This window comes from Wyeomyia smithii, chromosome 1 (genome assembly GCF_029784165.1).
Source record: "Wyeomyia smithii strain HCP4-BCI-WySm-NY-G18 chromosome 1, ASM2978416v1, whole genome shotgun sequence".
In the NCBI taxonomy this organism is placed as follows: Eukaryota; Metazoa; Arthropoda; class Insecta; order Diptera; family Culicidae; genus Wyeomyia; species Wyeomyia smithii.
This window is the reverse complement of record NC_073694.1, coordinates 33,563,389-33,589,006: the sequence shown is the minus strand read 5'-3', so window position 1 is coordinate 33,589,006 and position 25,618 is coordinate 33,563,389. Positions and strand designations below refer to the sequence as shown.

At 37.7% G+C, this 25,618-nt stretch overlaps 1 protein-coding gene across 7 annotated transcripts in view; it reads right to left on the bottom strand.

Annotated features, from left to right (window-relative positions):
- LOC129718573 (uncharacterized) overlaps window positions 1-25,618 on the bottom strand; it is a 310,807-nt gene that overhangs the window by 78,114 nt on the left and 207,075 nt on the right. For all 7 annotated transcript variants that reach the window (XR_008726972.1, XM_055669465.1, XM_055669469.1 and 4 more), the window contains exons 4-8: window positions 25,107-25,174; window positions 23,889-25,034; window positions 23,564-23,776; window positions 23,302-23,500; window positions 22,811-23,247 (exon numbers count right to left, since the gene is read on the bottom strand). Coding sequence is in view for 6 of the 7 variants with exons in the window: in XM_055669465.1 (XP_055525440.1) it covers window positions 22,811-23,247; window positions 23,302-23,500; window positions 23,564-23,776; window positions 23,889-25,034; window positions 25,107-25,174 (2,063 nt within the window). In the remaining variant the exon portion in view is untranslated. The remainder of the gene's footprint in view (window positions 1-22,810; window positions 23,248-23,301; window positions 23,501-23,563; window positions 23,777-23,888; window positions 25,035-25,106; window positions 25,175-25,618) is intronic.

Sequence of the window (25,618 nt, the reverse complement as noted above, 5' to 3'; positions counted from 1 at the left end):
CCAGCATTGGGAAACCTCGTGAGCATGTTTAATCGTTCTTCTCGTAGCAAAATAATAGAACAAGCCTGAAGGACGATACTATTCAAGAGACTAGTTCTTTAAGTCTTCCGCAGAAGATACTAAAAACTTTCAACGCACACATTGCACAAGTACCAGGAGAGAATTGAGGATTGAATTAAGAGATTACTTTTATATTAAATTAGGCTCCACTCTATGCGAACACGTTGCAGTGATTTCATGAGTGGCTTTTTCTGAGCTGAGCTGCAGCACAGCATACAGGCTGAGCCGGATATAATGACCCACTGCAGAATTATTACGTTAAATCGTTGAATTGTTGGCAGTTTATTTAATTTCCATTTATGCATCTAAAACTTCTTATTGCACTCGAGGAAGACCATTGCGAGGAGTAAGTTTCCAAAAACTATTTATGTGCAAAACGAAGCAATCAAACGTGATTAGCCATACAAGCAATTTTTTCCTAGATGGCGGTTGTTTTTCACCCCTGATTGCACACCGACGGATCTGTTGAAGTGAGAGGTAAGGCAAATGGGAAACGAAAATGGGGAAAGTTTTCCCAAACATACGAGCGTGAACACCTCGAATATCGGTGTTCTCGGCAGTTGTTCCCACATGAAAAGCCTTCGCTTGAACAGTTCGTTGTTTTCGTGTACGTACAGAAGGAAAGCATTATTTTCTGCGCAGTCAATTCCACTTCTGTGACTTATAATAATGCATTGTAAGGAATCCATAAAGCCTCGAATTCTTTTTAGTTAGGGTGAAACCTCTCGCAATCCATTGTGTCTAGTGCACCAATACTATCGGTGTTTATGTATACGTGAAGTCTATGTATGCGATGTTGTATGTATGGATGAGGCCTGTAATAAATATCCTGCACGTTATTTTGTCTACCTGTCAAACATTGTTTACAAATTTTGCCGAAAATCAATTCACCTTAGAGGGCAATTGAACCCATTATGTGTGATGATGTGCATTGGCATTCAAAGACGCTCAGGAATCTTAACTGTTTAAATATTATTCCATAATATGGGATAGCCTCCCGTGTGGACGCATCGTGCCTTCCACACGGCGCATTTTTTTTGTGTCGCCTTCTTTCTGGTTTCTTTTGGCGAAAGTGCTGGCAACGCCGTGTTGTATCATTTTTCGCATACCGGTGATTCGAGTTTTGATCGAGCTTCCGAGAATGAGTGCTCCGTTGTAGGCTCTTCTGATGCAAGAATGTCGTTCAGGGCTGCATTTTGTTCTTCACACTCACCTCTTGAAGTAATCCTTCACGGATCTGTCACAGCCCAACTCAAGGGATCAGGAACATCGCGTTTCGCTTTCTTTCTGATTTCCCGCTGCAAGGCAGCTCTACGACGTTTAGTGCATCGGCCCATTTTCTCTAGCGGCAATACTTTTCTAGTTATGTTTTTGTTTACACTGTTTGGTTGTCGTCAAGACAACCATCGCGAATAGCATTGTGGTCAGATTTGCGGTTGAATAGATTATCTTAAAAATTAACTGAACGAAACTTTAACTGCAAAGTAGCAAATGGAACAACTTTTGAATGTTTTCAAAAACAGGTTTTTTTTGTAATTACTCAACAATGAACAAAATATCATAAAATCGAAACTTCCAACACTGCACTCATGCTGATGCAATAAAGATGTGTTGGAAGACGGTTTAGTTTTTGCGTTGTAATTAGGGTTAATTGACAAACAGTGGATCTCCTGGTACATACGATGGCTGATTTGATGCGATTTTATTATCTTGTCCATACGAAGTTGTTTTTTGATTTGTCATCATTTTTAATAAACAGTTTCAAGTGATGGGTGTTTTCAGACAAGAAGTAGGTATGTAATATAGATATACAATTGGTTGCACAAATAAAGATTCGGAATGAAAAATCGCTAAAAACCTCGAAGGGTTCCACTCTAGGCTGATTAACCCTACACACCGGAACCATTTTGTACACAAAAATGATGTGATACTGACGTGACTACGAAGTGAAAAAAATTCAATCATTGAAATAAATCTACAGTTACCGGTAAATTGAAACAGTTTTCGTGCTAAAATCTTCAATCGGTGAGTGAATAAACAATCTACGAGTGTAAATTAAAAATATAGGTAATGCAGCTACAGTGAAAGTGGTGAAAAAAACTGATTTAAACCAGCCTTGCCGAGTGGTAGGATTTTTGCCTAGTGTGATGGTGGACCAACTGCACCCCAACAAATTTGCAGAAATCTTTTGAAAACATGTGAAAATCATGGAGGTAGCTATCAAATAGTGAAGATACCATTATAATGATCTTAAAATAGCTAGATTATGAAAATTGGCGCAGGTATGTTAGTGAATTTAAGTAAAAATTATGATTCGCTGGTTGAGAGTGAAAGTTGTAGGTGTGTGCGACGTGTACGTATAGCGTAAAATTGATGAGAGAGTGTGAGACAGGATTCGGCCATTTTGGTAGCCATTATTGGATTGCGAACCGTTCAACCTTAATGCCACACAATTCCCTCGTAAGAAACCGAAACATCGTGTCAGTATAAACCTGCGTCGCACTGTACACTCATGCTACGACTGCAGAAAAGGATCGTGACCGAATATTGATAACAGTAATGTGAAACGAGAGAATAGACTCGAGGCTCGACATGTATTGTACTTTTATCGACTCGATACCCGCCCGAGGGGCGGAGGAAAAGGTAGATTTTCCTTTCCAGTTCGATGAAAGGCCGCAGCGCCAGAGCTTATGCTACTTTCCGTTTTCCATGAAGTCTGAAACGGTATTGCATAGCAATCGTTTTCCCACGTGTATTAATTTTCTTTTCACGCTGCCGCCGATGCTCGGTCATAGAGAAAATCCGAACAGAAAATGACTTCAAGTTCAAGCCGATAGGGCTGAAACGACGAGAGCCATTGTTCCGGTTAACCTCGCATCTAAATAATATAAGCTTTGGTAACAGCCATAAAACCGTGATTTTCGATTACAATAGCCTATGGGTGGGTGAATTTGGGAGCAGTCGAATTTGCTTTGCTGCTGGCATATTCGAAAATGATTTGCCAAATCGGGTTGAAAACAGATTGTGCTGCTTTTTAACATTCGTCTTCAGGTAGATTTTTCCTTCCTCCGTCGTGTTTTGTTGGTATGCAATATAAATGATAATATTATATATATTATATATATAATCACGTATCTGCTTTCTCCCAGAAACCTATACACCATATCATCATTTCATTATGGGCTAAAAGGATTCAAGTTTAGTCGCGGTTTGTAGCACTTCAGGATCTATACATATCGAGACTTAATGACAATTACATCATATTCGTCTCATTTCCATCACTGGTCAGCAATGCCCCGAAACAATTTTCTTATTCCCGGAAATCCGAATTTTTCGGGGATATGTTCTGAAACTGAGTTGATGATTCCTCAGCTTCAGGACATATCCTTTAAATACCATCCAATATAAGTATTTTCAGAACTAGAATAATTCACAGAGAACAAAAAATGTCCCCAGACGCCATTTTGAATTCTAAAATGGCCCCTTCCGGTTTCTAGACAACAACCTAATATGGTCGAATACCCCCCAAAATGTGAATTTCAGAAATCGAAATGAGACCCTGAGACCGGAAATTGATTCCAGACGCCATTTTTAAACTGAAAATGGTGATTTCCAGTTCGTCCAAGCTCGTTTTCAGGTCTTTTAATATCATTTCGATTCCGAAAGTAATCATATGATCATCATATGAATCATCTTTACGATACGCCAATTTTGTAATAGTTTATTCATAATTCATTTTGTAAACTTACTGCAAACCACTCACGGTCGCTGTTTTTTTTTTATTATGACGCTAGCAATTTCAAGCAGTGAAAATATTTTGGTAGTTTTTTCATGAAACGTGCTTTACAATAAACATTTCGCCGTTTTTACATCACCTTTTTGAACTTTACGACCATCAAAAGGGCATTACTCGAAAATGTACCATACGGCGATTCTGTAATTTTGATCAGAGATTCAGGACGGCATTACGAATCGATTTGTTGTACTCAGATCCGTTGGTGAATTTTATATTATAATAACGGTCTGTGGGTGTACCGTGGATTACTATAGTAAGGATAGGAAGGAAATGCCTGTATGATGGTGTTTCTCACATGGATGGGAGATCCAAAACCGAGTGTTGTGGAAGACGATCCACAATCACCAGATCCACCGGTTTCCTTTGTTGGTTCATTCACCGTAGAAGGCTGCGAAATATTTGAAATCGCTGGTCGATCCAGTTCCCAGTAAATCATCCTCTTGCTGCAGTGATCGGATACACAATGAAAACTAAATTTCTGCATGCCAGCTTTTATACGTGACTACTAAAGCAGGTATTAGACGACGCAAATATTTGATATTTTTGGTACGATTTTTATTTGCACAAAATAAAATCTGTATTAAAAAATAGCAAATATTTGCTTCGTCTAATACCTGCTTAAGAGTTATACTTCCGCTGTGGGCATTTCGTTGTGCACTCCAGCGAGCAACATACAATAATTACAACAAATCATTTACAAAGTCAAATCGTTTGTATACTTTAGTGTCAGCTGGGCTAGGAAAGAACCGGGTAGTGACTGGTTGTTTACTTTGATTCCAACTGACACTGAGAGTTTCACCTGACACCTGGCTTTATATATCAGCTCTGATTGGTCGAAATATGCGTTCAATAGGGTTCTACATTTTGCAATGGTACAATAGTTAGTGTCATATAAACACAATTTTCCACGTTATGGTAGAGGCACGCTTAATTTTTATTCGATTGCTGTAAGAATATCTCCCAGATGGTTTCGAGGTACGATGCTGGCCTAACAAGCCAGTCGTCTTAGGTTCGAGTCTCGGATCGGGAGAGGCTGTTAGTGTCAGTAGGATCGTAGCGCTTGCCCCGCAATTGTCCTGTACACTCAACAGTTGGCTGCGAAGTCTGTGTATGAAAAACAGAAGGTTGAGTTGCGAATCGGAATGTAGTGCTAAGGCTTTGCTTTTTGCTGTAAGAATGAGGAAAATTTATTGGTAACTGACTGATTCTTAAGCTTTTGACAGTGGAAAACTTTAAATTGTACTTCTATCGTTTAGTATGACGTAACTCTACAACGAAAGTATTTTTTGTAAAACGGAAATTAAAAAACGATAAATACAGACGGAAATAAATATTTAAGTAGAAGGCAACGGGAAAGGAAAAAATAAAACATAGAAGCCCAAACGCGGATGAATCAAATTTACGCAGCAAATTTGCAAATACAAAGAATAATTCTAAATAAACAAATAATACACCACTTGCTTAGTAAGATTAGCGGCCAATTGACTCTACCTAACGAGGTAGAGGTATAATTACAAAATATAATTAGCAAGTAGAGTTACAGTATATGCGCCAAGAACGAATGCAATAACGTTATATCCACAACAGCTGACGAGAAACTTCAACGACGCGACACACCCCATCCGATCAATGTCGTGATCAGTTTGAGGTTAATTTAGAATCTTCTTTTCTTTTTTAATATATGGAAGTTTTCTGGGTATTAGATAAATCAAATAAAATCAATTGCAGCAACGTTCGCCATTTTACCTTTAATTTGGGATCAGATTCTTTTTTTACCTATACTAGTTTTTGAAAGTATTTTTTGTTATTTTGAGCTTAATTTGGGATAGTTTTTTGTTTCCTTAGAAGAATTTTATGGTTATTTTGAATTAAATCATGGAGCCATCCACATACCACGTAGACAGGTTTATAACGATTTTGGCCTCTCCACCCCCCCCCCCTCTTCGTGGACAACTGCCCATATTAATTCTAAAAAATTTGTATGGACCGTGGACATTACACAGACCAACCCCCTCAAAGCTGACCACATGGAATGTGGATGGCCCCCAAGGATAATTAAGGGCAGTTTAATGTTTTGCAACTTTTTCTGGCTTAGAAATGTTATTTTTTGTTACACCTAGCGTCAAGCATGGAAAGTTTCACTCACTAGCAATATTTCATGCAAATGTGTTCTTTGATTCATTATGTATCATCCAATTATTTTCACTCGCGTACAAGTTTGCCATAGAAACGCTGCTGATTGTTTATCGCTTCTGAGTGTTTAGAATACCATAGAAGGAGACTGAATGATTCAAACACTATAATACTTATTGTATCCAAGTTCACTTGCATTCAATCGTATCACGAGAATCTTTGAGAAATTATCGCCAATGATACAAAATTATGCATCCAAATGAACGTTGGATTGCGCTCAACTGTTTGCTTACCGGACCAAGCAGGTACTATCAATGCTTACGAAAGTAGTATGTAGCATGCTGCATTAGCATGTGATATTTGAAATCACCAAGAATTGAGGTATAAAAGCACGACATGAAGAAGCCGAATTCTGCCTACGAGCAAGACACATTTGAAAGAATCGCTGCGATCGATGGAGTGCAATCGTTTACGATTCTTTCGTGGAACACTCGCTATATGCTGCTCGCTCCGCATATAGCAGGCAATTGAAAATTTTGTACATGGGGGTTTTCAAGTACGGGGAATAATCCTAAAATATTAGTTTCGCTCTATCTCATTAGCGTAGGCAAGGGGGGAAGGGGTTATGTTTAAACTCTTTTTCATTTTCTTTAATTAGTATAAATAACACATAGCATGTAAGTTAGTTATAAACATATTTGTTTGACGAAATAAATAAATAAATTAAATTTTTGGTTTATGCATATAAAAACTTCCTCCCCGATAACCGTGCAAATTTATATACATATGTTTTTGAGCCTAAGATGTATTCTTGCGACCTTGCTGTTCGACGACCTTTTTGTATCTCAGAGGCGTTGCAAGGATAAGGGGAACAATGTCATCTTCCGATAATTATAAAACCGCTTAACCGATCAGCATTAAATTAGGTATTTATATTCTATATTAGCTGATGTATTTCAACTACTTTTTTTTAGTATGAGACGTGGTTTGAGGACATAACTCTGTCATTTAAGACGCTGCCATATCTCAGTGGCGCGTTAAGAAGAAAGAGGGGGGGTGGGGGTGTATGAACGTTGTCAACCTTTATTAAGTTTAAAACTGCCTAACCGAATATCATTTAATTTGGTAAATACACGTCGCATATCAATAATATGTCTGAATGACTTATATCTATCTCATGAGTGTGGGGAAAAAACGGGGGGAGAGGGTGGTAACAACAAATGAAATTTGAAATTTTCGTATAGCAAAGTAGAGATAGTTGATTCCTATCATCATCATTTAATTGTAAGAGGTTTTAAACCTGAAGGGTTTTTTCATGATTTTAATTTCCATCGGATTTCCTTTCTTCTTGCAAGAATCGATTGGAAAATTTGTCACGCCCCCTTCAACATGCGGCAAAATTGCATCGTTATGACAAGAACTACTGAAGTATTGAAAAGAAGGCCAATATGAATATTTTCAGAATCGCGGTTTTATCTAGAAACCGGAAATAAACCCAAGGATTCAAAATGACGTTTTCCGGTTTCTGGAAAACATTTTAAAATGGCCCAATACCACCCAATATATTTTTTTCTCAAACCAGAACAGTACCGGAAATCAAATCTAGACTCCATTTTGAAATCCAATATCCAATAATTTCCAGTTTTAGAAAATTATCAATTGCCGCCCATTATGGCCTTTTTGAAACCAAAATGATACCCAGAGGCTGAAAATCGAGTCCAAACACTGTTTTTGAACTTTAAGATGGCGACTTCCAGTTTCCAGGAAACAAACCCGAAATGGGTATTTTTGGAATCGAAATACCTAATGCCCAGAGACCTAGAATCAACTTAAGAAACCATTATGGGGACTTTCGGTTTCCGCAAATGACCAAATACTTCATTGTATGTTAAATTTAAAGAACGAAAAGATAGTCAGCGAGAATCGACTTCACAGACCATTTTGAAATCTAATATTATGACTTCCGGTTTTCGGAAAAAAAAACCTTTAATGACCGAACACCACCAAATACGGATATTTCTGCAATCGAAAGGATGTCAAGGGACCTGGAATCAACTCAAGACTCCGTTTCGAAATCCAAGATGGTGGATTTTGGTTTCCAGCAATCACCGAAAATGTACCACCCAAAATAGCTATTTTCGTAATCGAGATGATGCTCATAGCCTGATGCCATTCTCTACAACTTCCGGTTATAGAAAAAAGGCTAAGAATATTCATTTCGAATCGATATGACGCCTGTATACCGGAGAACAAATCCTGATGCTTCCATGGCTCTGGACCGGCGCCAACGGCTTTACTTCCTCATGCGATGGAAGGCGTGATCCCAGAGATTTTTCGCCTCAGAAAATCTCCCGGTGTCGGCTAGGATTGAATCTAGACCAGTTGGGTTGGTTGTGAGTGGATCACGCCACCTCACAACCATCGCCACCTATGTCGGCGGTGGGATTCGAACCCAGGCGTCGAGCGTGGTTGACGGAGACGTTACCAACCACACTAGGCCCCCGCTCAACTAATCTAGTTGATCGAGACCGCTATTAGCCCCAAGGCTGAGCGTGCGATATTGTTTATATATATATGTAGATAGGCAAATAATCTCCCAGATGGTCTCGAGGTGCTATGCTGGTCTAACAAGCCAGTTGTCGTAGGTTCGAGTCTCGGTTTGGGAGAGACTGTTAGTGTCAGTAGGATCATAGCGCTAGTTACGCAATTGTACTGTACAGTGAACAGTTGGCTGTGAAGTCTGTGTATAAATAATCAGAAAGTCTAGTTTCGAATTGGAATGTAGCTCTAAGGTTTTGCTTTTTGCTTTGAATTTGCAAATAGTCACTTACCCTTCCTTTACGCCACTTACCCTTCCTTCACGCTGAAATCTATAACACCTTTGCGTGACTTTCTGTTAACAATACATCACTCCCTCTTATTAATAAAACTGGCCAGAAGGACGCACTACGAAACTTCTTCAGGAAATTATAATTGGTGATATTTGGCAGGAGGGAACGAGGCTCAGTATAGGAAACCAGTACGCGTGAAAAAGGGACTGGTAGCACATTACACACAAGCACTGACAAAAAAATAACAAAAAGCATGCCACTTCTCAATAGCGGTATTGCTAATAATAGAAGTGTGGGATACAGCAGACACCCGGGCATATCTCACAATAGATCTACGATTCTGGTCGCAGTGAGGAAGTCCATACGGAAAAAAATGCAAATAGTCACAATGAAATATAGAATGGTGAAAACAGGCAAATATATATCTACAGAAAAAGTCCTATCCGTATTGTTGCCCCAATCATACTCAAGATCGCTATAGTTAATGTTAATTGAAAAATTTTTGTCCTATATATTTTTGTTTGGTCCTTAGAGGAACACTTTCTGAATAATAATAACCCAAAAATCGTCTGTTTTTAAAATCTACAATTTTCTGAACCTTGTGACGTTAACGCTGTTTGACGTTTTGATGTGTTCGTGAACCCAAAAGACCCAACCGTTTGAAAGCTTTGCATTGATGGAGCTTTTTCCAAATGGAGACGCATGGTGGTTATATTAATGGATAAAGATAAACTAAGTACACTAAAGTCGCTTTTTACGCTGGGGATACGTGCCGCGTAAAAAAACCGCGTAAATTCCGGAATCCGCGTAGAAAAAACCAGCGTTCATTTTGCATTTCGAGTGAAGGGAAACCGAAATCCGCGCAAAAAAAAAAACCGCGTGAATTCCGGAATCCGCTTAAAAAAAATCGCGTAAATTCCGGAATCCGCGTAAAAAAAGCCGCGTAAAATCAAACCATGTAAAAAGTTACCTTAGTGTATTCCAAACGAAAATCCTAAACGAAATTCAAATCTTAATCCTAATTCAATCCTAAGCCTGAATCCAAGTTCAAATTCAGATTCATAGAAAGATTCGTGCCTGAAATCTAACTATTTGCAAATTTCAAAAGATGGGAAAAATTGAAAAAAAAATTAGTTTTCGATTCTTGGCTTGCATTGTTCTAATCAAGAAAAAAATTTCGATTTTTCATAATCGAGTTTTTTACTGTTTTATTTACACTACAGTGTGAGGAAAATTCATGCAGAACTTTGATAAATGGCACAAAAACAATATGATCTTCCCAGTTTGGCTTCTAAAGTGCTGTTCGAAAAAACGAACACCAGGTCTATAATGGGTTAACAAAGTTCTAAAAACGTTTCAATATTCTATAGAGAATATGATTTGATTTTTTTAGAGATTTTAAAGCGTGCCAATGGCACAGAGGTCCTGTTTCCAACTGCTTGCAATTGGAATTTCCACTCGCCTTAGCATACACACAGACATACATGAATCATCGGAACAACAAATGCGTTGAAACGTGCGAAATGAGTTATAATTCCAATTCATATTCTCCGCGTAAGCAAATGGTTCTGCTTTACGTGCCCAGACTGTCGTTCGCCATCCTAAAAGAAATGCCGTAGGATTTCCCTCGCTACGAATGTGTGCGTGCAAGTGTGTTCATCCCCAACGGCGGAACACCAGTGCACCAGCGGCGCTGATGATCTATTGCGTGTACGCTTTGTTTCGGCGTAACACATCGCGTATTTGTTTGGCTTCTGCTGGCGCACCGGATGGTGCGCCTGAAGCGTCTTCTACGTGAACTTGGAGCTTTTTTTCCATGTGCCTCCGCCGCCGGTATTCGTAAGCAGCTTCCGGCGGCATGTGGAACGTAAATCTGGTGGAAATAATTTATTCGATATTCATAAACTGAATTCTGTTGGATTTTGCTACGGAATGTGTCCGCTTGTTGGTGTGGTGTGGCAAAGAAGGATAACGGTGATGCGGCGGAGAAAGGAAGGAAAGAGGAATGTCTAGCTCAAGCTATGCTTTCTTTATGGCTCAAAATTACGCCCACAGCTGGTAGCCTTTATCAGTGACAAATGGTGGTATTTTACGACCAACAAGGTTAACTTTTGTTGTACAAATTTATGGGATAATGTAAACGGTACAAGGCGACATCAAACTTTATGCGTTCGGTAAACTATATTCTCATGTCATTGGTCCAGAACGAAATTTCTGGGATAATTTAATGTTCTTTTTGGAAGTTTTTTTTCGGGGATTTTAACACTATAATGCCTCCGAAGTGGAATAAATTTGTTACTTGGGTTCAGCATGTTTTATTCAGTACAAAGTCTGACTAACAAGTCCAAAATTGTTTTCGAATTATGAGGAAATTATCTGAAATTTTTTATACTACTTCAAAATTTAAAAGTCAATTCAGATTTATTGGATATGAAGCTGTTTTGCAGAGACTTGTTCTATCAGATGTATTTTAGGATCATTTTCAAACGATGTTCGAATAAAAGTATTGAAAAATCTTTTTTGAATATGACCATGAGCATTGAATTATCAACTCCTTCAACAAATCAACGGAATATTTCTTCGATGGTTTCTGGTGGAAACTTTAATGCATTTAAAAAGAAAAGTCGGTTCACGGATCTCGAATTAACACGTTGAAAACTTATATAACATAAATCGTATAATAACCATCGTGTCATGACATCTGACGCAATCGATCCAATACATAATTGATTATCGATAATAACTACACCCAACGCAAACGGGGAATATTTTATTACTTTTGGGCAATTTTTTATTACTTTTTGTGTCTTATGACTGTGCATTATGCACAAAAAGTAACAAACAAAAAGTAATAAAAATTATGACGGCCACACGCTTGTATGTGTTTCTGCAGGAGAACATACAGCCAAGCACCGCAATGCATGTGTTGGCAAGACTTCACTCGCTGTATTTGTATTGATGCAACGATCTGGTTCATTTTTGTCTCCCTTCATCCACACATAATCAGAATTTCAACCGTCAACCTCAAATGTCCAATTAGAAACACTTTCGTTTCGTCCCCCAGTGTTTACTTGAAATGTAAATATGTAATACTGTCTGACCAGAGTTGCCGAAGTAGCGAATATTGTTCTGGATGGGCACGAGTTTTGTATATTCAAACAGGTCAAAAAGAGTTTCCATGAACCAATGAGTATGTGTTTTAAATAGCTTGCAAGAAAGCGAATGTTTTTGTTTTTCTCTAACGCAGTTTACAGATCGTGATGTCATTTTAAGACGCATTTTAAGTCTTTGAAATCATCAACGTTTGCATACTCTATGACGGGGAAAATGTTGCTTGGCAGCTCTTGTCATATTTTTTCGCTACTCCGTATGCATACAACGAGCGATCTTATACACGCCCACCGGATGAATTGGAGATTGAAAAAACTTGTAACATGTGCAACTTATGCGACGGTGTGTGATTTTTTTTTGACTTGAGGTGGAGAGGGAGCATTTTTCGACAGAAAAAACATTGCATGTGGTTGAAACGACCATTATTAGATAGCCGTACTCTCATAACACGTGCTAAATATATGACAGTATGTGTTGTTACTTGACTGGGGAAGAATTTTATTGCTTTTTAGGTAATGGATTTGTTACCAAAAAGGTAATTTTGCGCTATTGCTTCTAAAGTAAAAAGGAAAAGTTTTGCGTGTAGTAGAACTAAAATCTGATTCAACGATGCCACCATAAGCATCAAAATCCCACCACATATGAACCACAAACGATAGGTGAAGCTAACCCTGACCAGAGATTTTTTTCCCCGGACTTTCGCTGATTCAGCGTAAAACAATATTATCACGAGTCTAGTACTGAGCGGATGAAGAAAAATAAAACATAGTATGAAAAAGCATTCAACTGTTTGCTGCCGGCGGATTGCGATCGGTCTAGCTTTGGCTGCATCAGCATCAGACTTTTTTTTCGACTCTCATTAATTTCGCATTTCCAATTTAAAACTAATGCAAGTTTGATTATACCGCTGAGAATTGTCCTCACCGTGCCAGCTGCATTTTGCGCTTCTGGCTGGTAGGATGAAGCGAACCTGGGGTGGAGGTAGGGGGTACAAATTCTGTGATTCCATGGCAGCTTAAAAACTGGTTCGGATTTGTGTGAGAGTGATTCTGTTTTTGACTACCGAAACGAGGCTTTTTTCGCCACCTTTGTCGTGGAATAGCACGAACGTTTAGGCAACAGGCAACCCCGGTTGACATATTATGCCCCGAAAACCGGCTTCCGGCTATGATTCTGAATAGAATGCCGAAATGTGAAACTCCTTCCATCTGTACGAGCTAGAGTTTTTTGCTTATTCGATTGTTCGAATGCTAAGTAACTTTTTTGGCATATGAATAAACTGTACTAGAATCAGTGTCTCCTTGTTATGAAAGAATTAGTATCCAACGAATGAATTTCCGTCAAAATAATCATCCTCACAAAAAACTTTCAAGACAATATGCAGCAAAGCGAATTGGCTGCGCATTCAATTAATCAAAATTGATAAATCTCCATAATCCGTGCCACAAGCCAGCTTTCAGCTTCAGTCTAGCTAGCCCGAAAAAGCTGCTTCAGCTGCAGCGGCAACCGATTGTCCGCTCGGTGAGGCTCACCTGACGAAGAAAATTTACGTTTAGCGAAAATTTATGCTTTGTTTTGCTGGCACTCACGGCTACCTGCCACCACCAACCAACCGACATTTTCCGAGCACCATGTGCGGTTTTCCTCCCGCAGGTTTACCCCAGCCTACGGGAAATTCAACAAGTGCCTCGACTGGTGAGATTAAAGTATTTGCATATTTCTCCACCGTGCCGCGCCGCCGTTCAGCTTAAGGGGCCCCAACCCAAAAGGAATTAATTTTACAAAGAAGAATCCCGGCGGTTAGTGACTGCTACAGGGAACAGTTTTCTGAGTCAACTTGTAGCGGAGCCAGAAGAAGAATAATTAGAAGCAGTGTGGTGACGATGATGGTTTGCTGGAAAGTTATTTCCCAGTCAACGAGTGCTCGTTTGAAGCCGTAAACCGTCACAGTCTAATTAATGCCACTGACGATGGTGTTGCGTGGGAGTGGGGGTGGCGAGAGTTTGAAAGTTGTCAGGCATAAACGTAATTCAATAGTCTTACTGTGTACTGTGTTACTATTTCTGTAATTAAAGTACGCAGTCTACGGCAGTAACTGAGGAATGGTGGGAAAGTTTCTTTATGAATAGAATATTGTATGTGATTCAGCTTAGAATGAACAAGAATTTTTGATTAAAATCAGACTTAAGGTTTCATTCAGAATTGAATTTGCATACGAACTAAAAGTAACATTAAGACCGGGATTTGAATTCGAAATTGGTTCCAGATTCAACGTAGTATACAATTGAAAGCAAAGTCGAAGCCCAGGTACTACATTTCGTTGCGGAATTCGACCTTTTGTTTATTGGACACAGACTTCGCAGCCAACCGTGTTAGTGTACAGGACAACTGCGAGGCTAGCGCTTCGTTCTCATTGACACTAACAGTTTCACTGCCAAACCGGGATTAGTCTTGAGACCAAGTTGTATTAGATCTGATTTAATTTAAGATTCAGCTTCGGGTTCGGACTCTGACTTGAATTTATAATTAGGCTTGGATTTTTTGTTCTTATTGGGATTCGGATTCAAATTCAGACTTGAAGTTGGATTGGATTCTAATGCATTGATTCAATTTTGGATTCGAATTTGATTGGAATCAGATTCACTGTTAGATTCAGCATCGGCTTCGGATTTAAATTGATTATTGACTGCAGTCTGATATGGATTCTAATTCGAAAATTAATTTAGATTTGTTCTCAAATTAACATTCAGATTGCTATTTGAGTTTTTATTAGTATCTATACACGACCTCATTTCGAAATGTGAGTTTAGTTTTGGATTTAGTATCGGTTCCGGATGGTTTTAAACGTCACCTTCAATTCAAGTTCCGTTTCAATGACTAGACATGTGCGGAATATATCTTTTTTACGAATTTTAGTATTCGGCGGTCATTCTTAGAATTAATTTTCCTTTCCACTCTCGTTTATCTGATTCCTTTCGGTAGATTTCATAACTATATTTCGTCAGCAGCCGTTTATCTGCTATTTTTTGAAAGTTTACAATATGAAGTATATTGTAGTTTTTGATCAGTCGTTTTGTATCGGGGCTGAAATGTTTACCGCGACCCTTCACCGCTAACCCTAAAGCAAAACTATAAAGCCAACTTATGAAATATTAGTTTATCAGTACAGATTTCCGGTTTCACTCACAGAAAACCGTTAATCGATATTTTTCAATAAGCAATACAATTTATACAGTCACGTCACGTTATTTTTCCACCCAAAATATTGGCCAATGAAATTTTTTTTTTGCTCACGGACAAAATAGCATGAATTTTGACAGATAACATTGTTCTATTAATTGCCCATAATATAAGCAATATCACACAGAAATTGCTTACAAATATGCCTTACACATGATATAGTGAAATGCAGATGACTTTATAAGCAATGGTCACACCTATAATTTCTTTCACCGCTGTATTTGGATTCAGACTTATATTTGGATGAATTATATTTGGATTTAAATATGAGTTGGAAAACATACTGTACTTGGCCGTATTCAATTCCATGCATAATTTTTTTCCAAAAATTTATTTCAGATCATGCTCAAAATGCATGTCAATCCCATAGAAATTTTCATCTAGATTCCATATAATTCTTGCTTTACTATCGATTAAGACACAAGAACACAAAAAAATATTGTTATTCCAATGAGTTAGAGATCAGATTGTCCCATGTTAGAAATAATCGCATATCAGTCCCATCAGCTGTTCTTCCTGAGTATGGCCATATTTTCCTTTAATCCAAATCAAAAATATTTGGTATTGTTTTTATGCATTTTGTTGTTAAAATGATTACAAGGTTGTATAAAAGTAATTTCACGCAACAGTTAATATTCAGTAGGCATTGATACTGCAAATTTTTGTGGTTGCACGATGATTTCTTGTGGATGATTCATGCGCTTCAAATGATTATTATTAAAATTGAAATTTTCCAGAATTAAGAACAGGGTGACAAAAACCTGGAAAAGCCTATAAAAACAAAGAATGCCAGGGAATTCATTTTTCGGTCAGGGAAATCAGAGAACTCAGGGAAAACTGAAAAACGGTCAGGGAAAAAAATCCTAACCGAGACGCGATTCTTTTTCAAACGGCTCTATAGCAATACAGAGATTTTTTCAGCATAAAAGGCTAATGCGGGACCTCTACTATTTGGTTTCATATCCGACCAAATTTTTTTTTCACAGGGATAACGTTTCAGGGAATATCAGGAAAAATCAGGGAAATTATTTTTAAAAACTTTTTTGCCATCCTGTCAGAAGAAACCGTTTAGTTTTTTAGTTGCTTAACTGTAAACAGCTTCCAGCTCTTTCCATTATCGTCATCTTCCGTAAGGTCGCTGGTGTAGTGACATTATAAACTTCTTTTTCTCAAGATCACTTTTCCAATCTGATAAATGACTAATTTAATTCAGAACGTATCGCGAAGCGCCAATTTCAATCGAAAAATGCAATAGTATAATAAATAATCTGTGATAAAGTTCTGTTTTAATATATTATGTCGAGAAAATAGAATAGATGAATTAAGTCTGACCAGGTAAAACATTCCAAACAAGCAAAATACCTTCCAGCGCTGTTTTCTCAGCTCGATGATTTTTCAGATGGGACTGATATGCGATAATAGGCATTATGGTTGTTCTCTATCAATAATTTTCAGACCCGTATTTAAGAAGTTTTTCAAAATATCTAATATTCAAAAATTTAGCCATTTGAGTTTAATAAATCACAAATAACCACGCGCTTCCATTCAAATAATTTACAGGAATACTTGATGGAGTCTTATATGGTATATTTAGTGAATAAAAAGTTTATCTCCAAAGTGAATAATTGACCTCCTTCAAAATAGAATATGTTATGCAAAATTTCCTGAGAAATCCAACAAAAATATTACACGATAGGGTCTACAAGATCTTGAAGCCAACAAAAACAGCAAGATTCGGTTTGATTTTCACATAGTTATTGTTATTTCAAATTCAGTTTAGAGCTTTTCTTTAAAAGATCCATCTAGTACCTTCAGTTTGACGCCAATAGTCCAAAATCGGTTAAACGGCTGAAAAGTAGCAATTTTATTATATTGTAAATTTTGAAAAATTCCGATGGCCAATGTGGAATCTCAAGGGCCACACATAATGATGAAGAAAAACTACACATAGAGTTTTTGAGCATTTAGGGAACAAAGAATATCGGATATAATTTTTTGCATATTGTTTCTTTATTGTCTGTTAGTCGATATTTCTTTTTTCCTGTTTACTCATTTATTTTTTTTTTCTACTGGTATACATCGTTATAACGACGAATACCTGTGTTTTTTTATTTTGACATTTTATTGTTTTTCTCCTTAATGTGTCTATTTTTACATATTTTTTTTGTGATCTCCGTTCTCCTCCATTTTGGTTTTCTACGCTCCTTTTATTTTTTTGACGTGGGACTACGTCTTTGTTTTCTATACTGGTACGAATTCTGTAAAATTGGAAATGAAACAGGCAAATATTGCGCCAGATTTCAAACGATAATAACATCATAACCACATGATGGATAACAATAACCAATATGTTGTTGGATAGTTAAAATGTTGTACAATTTTGTAAATTGCTAGTTATTATTTTTTCATTGTAAAGCAGTAAAAATCGTTAAAAAGTCTCAAGGACAAATTTTCACGCGAACAATGAACCAATCACATGCGAGCATTCCCAGCACAGACGACATAAATAGACACCAACAATTCCCTGTGATATTCTCTGTATCAATATCCAAAAAAAAATGACAGCGTCTCCCCGTCCCAATAGGTCAATTTATGTTTGCTCTCGTAAACCTTGACCAATTTGATGTCTCGAAGGTAAAGATTTTCCGAAAAGTTTGAAATAACTCCTTTTCTTGAACAATTTCTAAACCTGCTAGTAGAGCGTGATAAAAACTGATGTCTTGAAAGAAAACATGCTGGTAAAAGCAACAGTACCGTAGGGTAGAACTATGTGGAGCAGAGCGCCGCTAGTTTCTCGTCGTCTATCATTGCAGCGGGCACGACTTCCATTCGCGTGCAATTAAAACTGCAATGCTGCTACTTATGGTGATTGAAAGTTTATCTCATGAATATGATTACAATAAATTACTCAACTTGAATTGTACATTTTCTAAAGGTTGTAAATTATTTATATTTATATTCTATATTCGATATTCACTAAATAATCGTGACCGACATAATATCGAACGAGTTAGTTCCTAAAATTATTAATTTATAGAAGATTAAGAGCCGGCGAGTGCACATGAATTGTTTGTCCATTTACTAAGATCTATTCAGAATCTTTTTTTATTTTTCAACATTGTTGGATTTTTTTTTTATTTAGTGTTTAGTCCCACGTCACCATTTTATACAACCCTAGGACTGTATACCTTGTAGTATTTTCATCTGTTTTTCTAATTATTCATTTTTCTTATTCTCTACCAAATCATTTTTTCATTCATGTTCTGTTTTTATTTTTTTAAATTTTTTTTGTTATTTTTTCATACTCGTTAAATTCACTATGTTTTGGTATATTATATTTATTTTTATTCTTTTATTATGTTTTAGTTCGACTAATCCTTCTATGTTCATTTATCTTTAGGTCCATTTGTCTATTTCTCAATGTTCTATGTTTTAAATATTATTCTACTTTCCATCTTTAAATGAGTGTTGTTTGAGTGTTTTTGATGCTGGTGTTATTTGTTCATTTTCATATCGTTTTCTCCGTTTTTATTGTCATTTTCAACTATCTTTTTTTGTTTTCGCACTCTATCATTTTTCAATGAATATTCATGTCTGATCCTCAGTTTCTATTCGCTTTCATTTTTTTAATTCTCATTTTCTCTATAGTGCTTTATATCTGGTTTAATCAGTTTTAAGTGTTTTGTAATTTCTCATAATTCTTTTGTATGTTCGTCCTATTTGTTACTAATGGGCAGATTTTTTTCTTTTAATTTATGATTTAAATTTACATCGATTATCAATTATTTCAATCAATCAAGCTTTGTCAAAAGAGAAAATGTTTCCTGTCTCGTTCAACTACAGATGTAAAAAAATCACCCCTAGAGATTTTGAACATATATGAACCATGCCTTAGTTGCGTTAACATGTCCTTAAAAAGAGTTATAGCTGTTCAAAGTTGAGCATGTCGATTTAAATGCAGAAAATCATGTTTTCTGCCAACATTACCAATGTACCGGCGTTAGTAGGATTCTCATCAGAATTAACCTGTCGTAACGAGTTTATACACTCAGCTGGACAAAACAAACAAATTAAGGTCAATACTCTAGGCGTAAATAGAATCTTCAACGTGTTTCAGAGGTTACTTCTGATGAAAATCTGACTGACGCCGGTACACTGGCAGTGTTGGCAGAAAAAATGATATGCAACATAAATTTCGACATACTCAACTTTGAACAACTCTAGTATTTTTTTGGCACACCCTAGCTCTTTAGTGTCTTCGGCCAAGTTGTTAGGCATCAAAAAACCAAGAAACCTATGGTTTGAGCCATTTTGAGTTCTTCAGAATGTAAAATGCAAAAAAGTTGGTTTTTCCATACAAATTTCCATATAAATTTAAAATGCAATGCGCCAAGCGGAGACAAAACCAATCGACTTTCAATAAGTTCAGGATTGTTTGGGGCCCCAAATAGAACAAAAAATCTTAGTTCTGGCTTTCTGCTATCAAATTTCGTTTTTTCCACATAACGATTCCCCTCCATACTCTCCTACTCTCACTCAACTCAACTGCAGCCGTATTAGTCCCTTCCACCACACTTTTCCGCCCACCGCACCACACCAATGCTGCTACTCAGTCAGCATTATATTATTTTTTTGCTATTCTTTCTCCCCATAACGACGGGCGTATGGAGGAAAATACAACGAGCGACTCGCTTCTAAGAGCTGTTCTAGTCTGATCATGTGTCTGTTTTCTCCCAGGAATCAATGAACCAAACTAGTATTTCATTACGGATTGAGAGTTCAGGTTTATTCACAATCTGTACAAATCATGAATTGTGCAGCTCGAGATAAAACGACGACTGAGTCATATTTGTCTTATTTCTATCACTGATTAATATCATGATACCAACTGTATTGTCCTGTTTGAGTGGATTCAAGAAGACTAATTTTTTTTTTCAGTGGACTTCAAAGTAAAATTATCTGAGGAATCCTAAATATATGTAATTGAACCACGGTTTCTATCATGATCATGGTTATTGTTATTCAAAGTACAGTTTGATGTTTTTGCTCAGAAGGCCCATTATTTACCTTAAGTTTGACGCCAAATAATCCAAAATCAGGCAAACGAAAGAAAGTCGAAAATTTTTGAAAATTGTAATTTGTAAAAAAGTTGATTTTATCGGCCACTCTATTTCAGAATGCGTGCCGATCATTTAAAAATAGCAGAATTATAACAAATCGTAATATTTTGTTACGAACTTTTTGTATCAACTTGTATTCTAAACTCGGTCAGCACTTACTGATTATTGCAAATTATAGCAAGTTTGGTGAGGTTTTTGGCAGAGAAAGATTAGAATTAGTTAGAATGTACAATATATTGTTAATTGATTAACAAATTTTGTTATAAATATGCTTAAAAAACACACTTTTGAACATTCAAGTGTATGATAACAAAATTTGATATGATTCTGTATTTTTTATCCTTCTGGCTTATCAAGAATATTACAGGCTTTGTTATTTCTATCAAGTTCAGATATATTTGTGTTACCCGTTTGTTATAATTGTTCGATCGGGGTCGCCTTAAGGGCTCGCTGCATGTTTCTTTTTCTATGCTTTGTTACTATTTTTCTGTTGGTCTAAGCCCTCCCAGCTGGTCTCGAGGTACGATGCTGGCCTAACAAGCCAGTCATCGTAGGTTCGAGTCTCGGCTCGGGAGAGACTGTTTGTGTCAGAAGGATCGTAGCGCTAGCCCCGCAATTGTCCTGTACACTTAACAGTTGGCTGCGAAGTCTGTGTAAAATAAACAGAAGGTCGAGTTCCGAATCGGAATGTAGCACCAAGGCTTTGCTTTGCTTTTGCTTTTGGTCTACTTTTTTTATTGTGTATTAGTCGATGTTTCTATATTTTATATATTCCTTTTTGTCCATGTATCTCTCTTTAAACTTACTTCTATTTTGCTAATTTTCTATATATTTACTAATGCATTTTCGATATATTTTTTTATTTATACATATTTTCCGATATTTACATGTCTATTTATCAATGTTCCTTGTTTTAAATATTATTACGCTTTCCATTTTTCAATTTTTATTTGTTTGTTGATGTTTTTATTTTTCTTGTTAATTTTTTTCCGCACTCTCTTATTTTCAATGGATATTTTCTGATTTTTTGTCTAATTTCCAGCTTCTCTTTGGTTCAAGAAATTTAACTCTTTCAATATCAATGTATCGGATCTATTCAGTTTTAAGATTTTTGTAGTTTTTCGTGAATCTATATGATGCTTGTGGGCTAATCTTTTCCCCTCAAGTTTATGACTGTAATTAACATTGTTTGTCATTTGTGTCAACCAATCAAGGTCAACAAAAAAGATTACTAGACTAATTTGAACATGTTGCTATTATTTCCGCTGTTAGTTTTCCAAATAAAGAATAATATTGTATTTTACTATCCGGATTCGGATTAAAGCTTACCTCTAAACTTGGATGGAAATTGGAATTTTAATTTATGGTCACAGTTAAATTTATATATGTATTTCGTTTTATTTTGGATTCGACTGACTCGGCTTCAAGTTTGAGTTCGTATTTAGAGAAGGAATTTTATTTGGACTCATATTCTGATTTGGATTTAGATTCAGACTCCGGTTTGGATTCAAATTGAATATCGGATTTGAATTCAGAATCGATTTAAAGCTGGATTCTGATTCGTAATTGATTTTGGATTTGTACTTGTGTTAACATTGAAATTGGGATTTAGATTTCAACTCGGATTCAGATTAGGCTTCGGTTTCCAATTAAGATTTAGTTTTATATTACAAATTTGAATTCCCTATTGGGATTTTCTCAGTACTTGATGTTTCCGATTCAACTTGGAATTCTTTATGAAACAAAATTTTTATATGTATTTGAATTCGAATCTGTTTTTGAATAATCGCGCAAATTCGGATTCGGATTGTAAAATGGTTGAATTGTTTTTGGAGTTTGGTTTGAATTTAGAATAATCTATAATAATCTAATATAAGTTTAATTTTAAGATTATTTTGATGTGAATCTCGATTCAAGTACGTTAGAGTTCAGATTCGAAGAGTGTTCCCAGACAAAAATCAAACTTTCATCTGTCATTTTTTTGTAGGTTAAATATGAGGAATATTCAAACAAAATATCTAGTTTTTCTGTAATGTTTGATCAAAACACGCCACGTAACACAGTAATATCACATAAATCTATTAAAATTGTAGAACAGCATAAGTTTTCTGTTTTCTCATTTGTTTATTTATTTATGGAAGAAAAAATCCTCAGTTTTCAGTAGTACCCAACTCGTCTAGAGAAAAACACTAAAAAATAGCAAGTAGTTTCATGGTCGACTCGAATTAGACATGATTGCCGCTATAGTTGTGATATTAAGAGAACATCTACAGTTTTATTATTATAGATAGTGTGTATTCATTGATAGATAAATTTCATGGGCAAATCAAAGGCACTTCAGCGTTAGTATCAACACACAGTTGAAATGTAAGTAACATCCAAGTGAAAGTGGTTAGTAGACACGGTGACTAAATTACCACGCGTGGATAGTTTTGGGACAGTAAAAGTGAAGAGTAGTCGTGTGAAAAAGTATAAAATGCATAGAGAGAAAAAAAAAAATAACAAGGATCTCAACTCACCATTTTCCATCGCCACCTTGGCTTTGTAGCCACCGAAGTGGTTGGAGTAGTCGGAAACGAATCGCAACCCTAGTATCGGACCCTGGCTGACGTATCGGAGTAGCTTCAGCTTCGAGCTCCAATCCCCGCAAACTTTGCGCGGAACTCTACCGGAGCTCATGTCCGGCGGTGGGATGCGCAAATCGTAGCCGGGATCTTCCGGCTGCAGGATTAGACTGGGATTTTTGCTGGCGAAATTGGCCAGCAACCGGTCGCCAATGTCATCGTTCGCGAAAATCTGATTAGATTTCCGCCGTCGAATAAAAAACCGACTGGAACTGTGACGCGGGTTACGGGTCTGAAAGAGCGGACTCGTGGGAAGAGATCGCGATGATTTAGTGTATGGAGCGGAGTGATTCCCATTGGGTTCCATTATTTGCAGAAAGTCGTAGGTGCATCTGTCGAATGGATAGATTTTAGTCAATTAAATTATGACAATGACAACGACTTACGAAGGTTCACTTTCAAGCACAAGTTCCTCGAAATCCAATACTATCCGATAGCCGGGGGGAGCAGTAACGGCAGTCAAGCAGTTTGCATTGTCCGGATATGGCCTAGGAAAACCCGGACTCCAAATTGTTGCCTTCGGTTGATCCATCGTTAGCTTGATCGTTTTATTGCAATCATCATGCCAGGTTTTTTCAAAAACTTCTACGGAATATACGGTTTTTATTACCCAACTAAAAATGTTCAGTTAAAACAAAAAAAAATTACCTTCCACCAAAATCCGCTCGCACAGAAAGTAATTTCTCGTTTCACAATCCCTATCGTTCCACATGTAGGACAACGCTAGAGGAGAAGCGGCTGTTGAGGCACCCGGAGGTGTTTGAAAATGGCGACGGATCTCCACGCAGTCCTGCCCACTCAAGCCGTCGTCGTTGGGCTGTCGATTGTAGTTGCCCTGTTGAACCCAACCGGGAAACCAATCTGGAGTGAGAAAAACGACGCCATTTATTACAATTTGCTTCCATATATCATTGAGGGATTTCACGCAGACAAACACCCGAAATCCCTCTCTGACTCTTGCCCAAAAACTCACTAGAATATAAAAACGGCAAATTATCACTCCATCGAAAATCCCCCTCCAGTGTCCGGTCGGAGGCTCCAACCCAGTAGGCGTTATCGTCCTTGTAGCTGGGACTTTTGAGCAGAAGTTGATCGATCAGCTTTTGGTCAGAAACCGAACGGATCGAAGCCAAATGTCCTCCCAGTCGGTTGCATTCCTGCTCCGCTTCAAACCATTTGAGCTGTCTGCTTTCGAACGCTGCCAGACAAAACTGGCTGCTTGCTACCCACCCGAAGGCACATTGTGAGACGACATTCTCGATCGGATGGGCGTCATATTCGATGAGCAACGACGGAACGTCGCTGCTGCTGCTACTACTACTACCACTACCGCTACCACTAACGTTCGCTACTGAAGTTTCCAACGCCGCCAGTAGGAAGTGCTTGCTAACGTGAATCACTACGATATTATCACTTGAAAGTAACGTAAAAACCGTCGGTACACTGTAACTGGTAACGCAACGGGTCCATCGATTCTGCGACTGCTCGTACACCTCAACGTGCAGACCGCTGTAGCACTGCGACCCGAAACTGTCGCCCCGCGGAACACTTAAATCTATTTGTTCGTGGTTGGTAACGGAGGAGCCTTCGGGCTCCGACTGTGCTCCTGCGTTCGTAAGCAACCTCAGCGATACCCGATTGCCGAACGGCAAGTGTATCCTAAAGTGACAATCGAGACCCCGCAGTGGTCTCAGCAGCACCGAACTGTTCCTATCGCTAATTGTTACATTGTAACAATAATCCACTAGTCTAAAGTTAAAACTAAACACCGGTCGGTTATGCACTATCACTAACGTGCTGCGATGCTTCTGAAAGTGAAACGTCCGATCACGTTTTGGCAGTTCTTCTAGTTTCCCGCACAGCAGGTGCCCTTCCGCACCCGCACCAACACTACTGTCGCGTCCATCTGCACTACCGCCAGCGATGGGCTCGACGAACCTCAGGTACCCTCCGTCCGCGCGGCAGGGAATGTTGAGCCTAGTCAGTTGTACCACCAGCCCCGGTGGCGTCTGTTGATCGTCCAGCCGAGTGGGGAAACCTATTCTACAGTTGTCGAACTCCGTCGGTAGCTTGCTAGAGTCTAGAGAGCCCGAGTTTTCCTTAAGTAGTAAATTGCATTCTAGAAAGTGGAGAGAATAAAAACGTTTACATTGTGGTATCAACGGAAAACTCTTCTCCTCTAAGTACTCACCTTTCAAAAGCACCATTCGGTAATTCAGTTCGTAAACGGTATTGCTAGTCATCGTGCGGTAAAGAATCCTGAAAAGAGCAAACCACAAAACGAAAAGAGTCATGTTATCCACAGTGGCAGGCGGAAAGCTTGCAAAACTAATTTTAACTCGAATAAATGGTTCGTTTTACACTTTCGTCTATGTCAGTGTGTGAAACAAGCAGCGGCAGCAGCATCAGCTGTGGTGGGAAAATCTTTGTCTGTAAAACTGCATTACGCGGCTAAAGTGGATAAACTTTTACCGCCTTCCGCTTTCTGACAGCGTTTCGCACTCCCTAAGGCACTGAAATGCCAAAGAAACAAGTTGTTGATGTTTCTTTCGCTTCGGATCGAAGCATTTTTGGGCAATGCAAGTGTTTGCCAACTTTATGTTTTATATTGCTATCGAGTGCACGATAGCAATATAAATATCATATATATAGCATATTTTTGAGAAACTGAATCTTTTCTATGGCAATGTGTGATTTATTGTC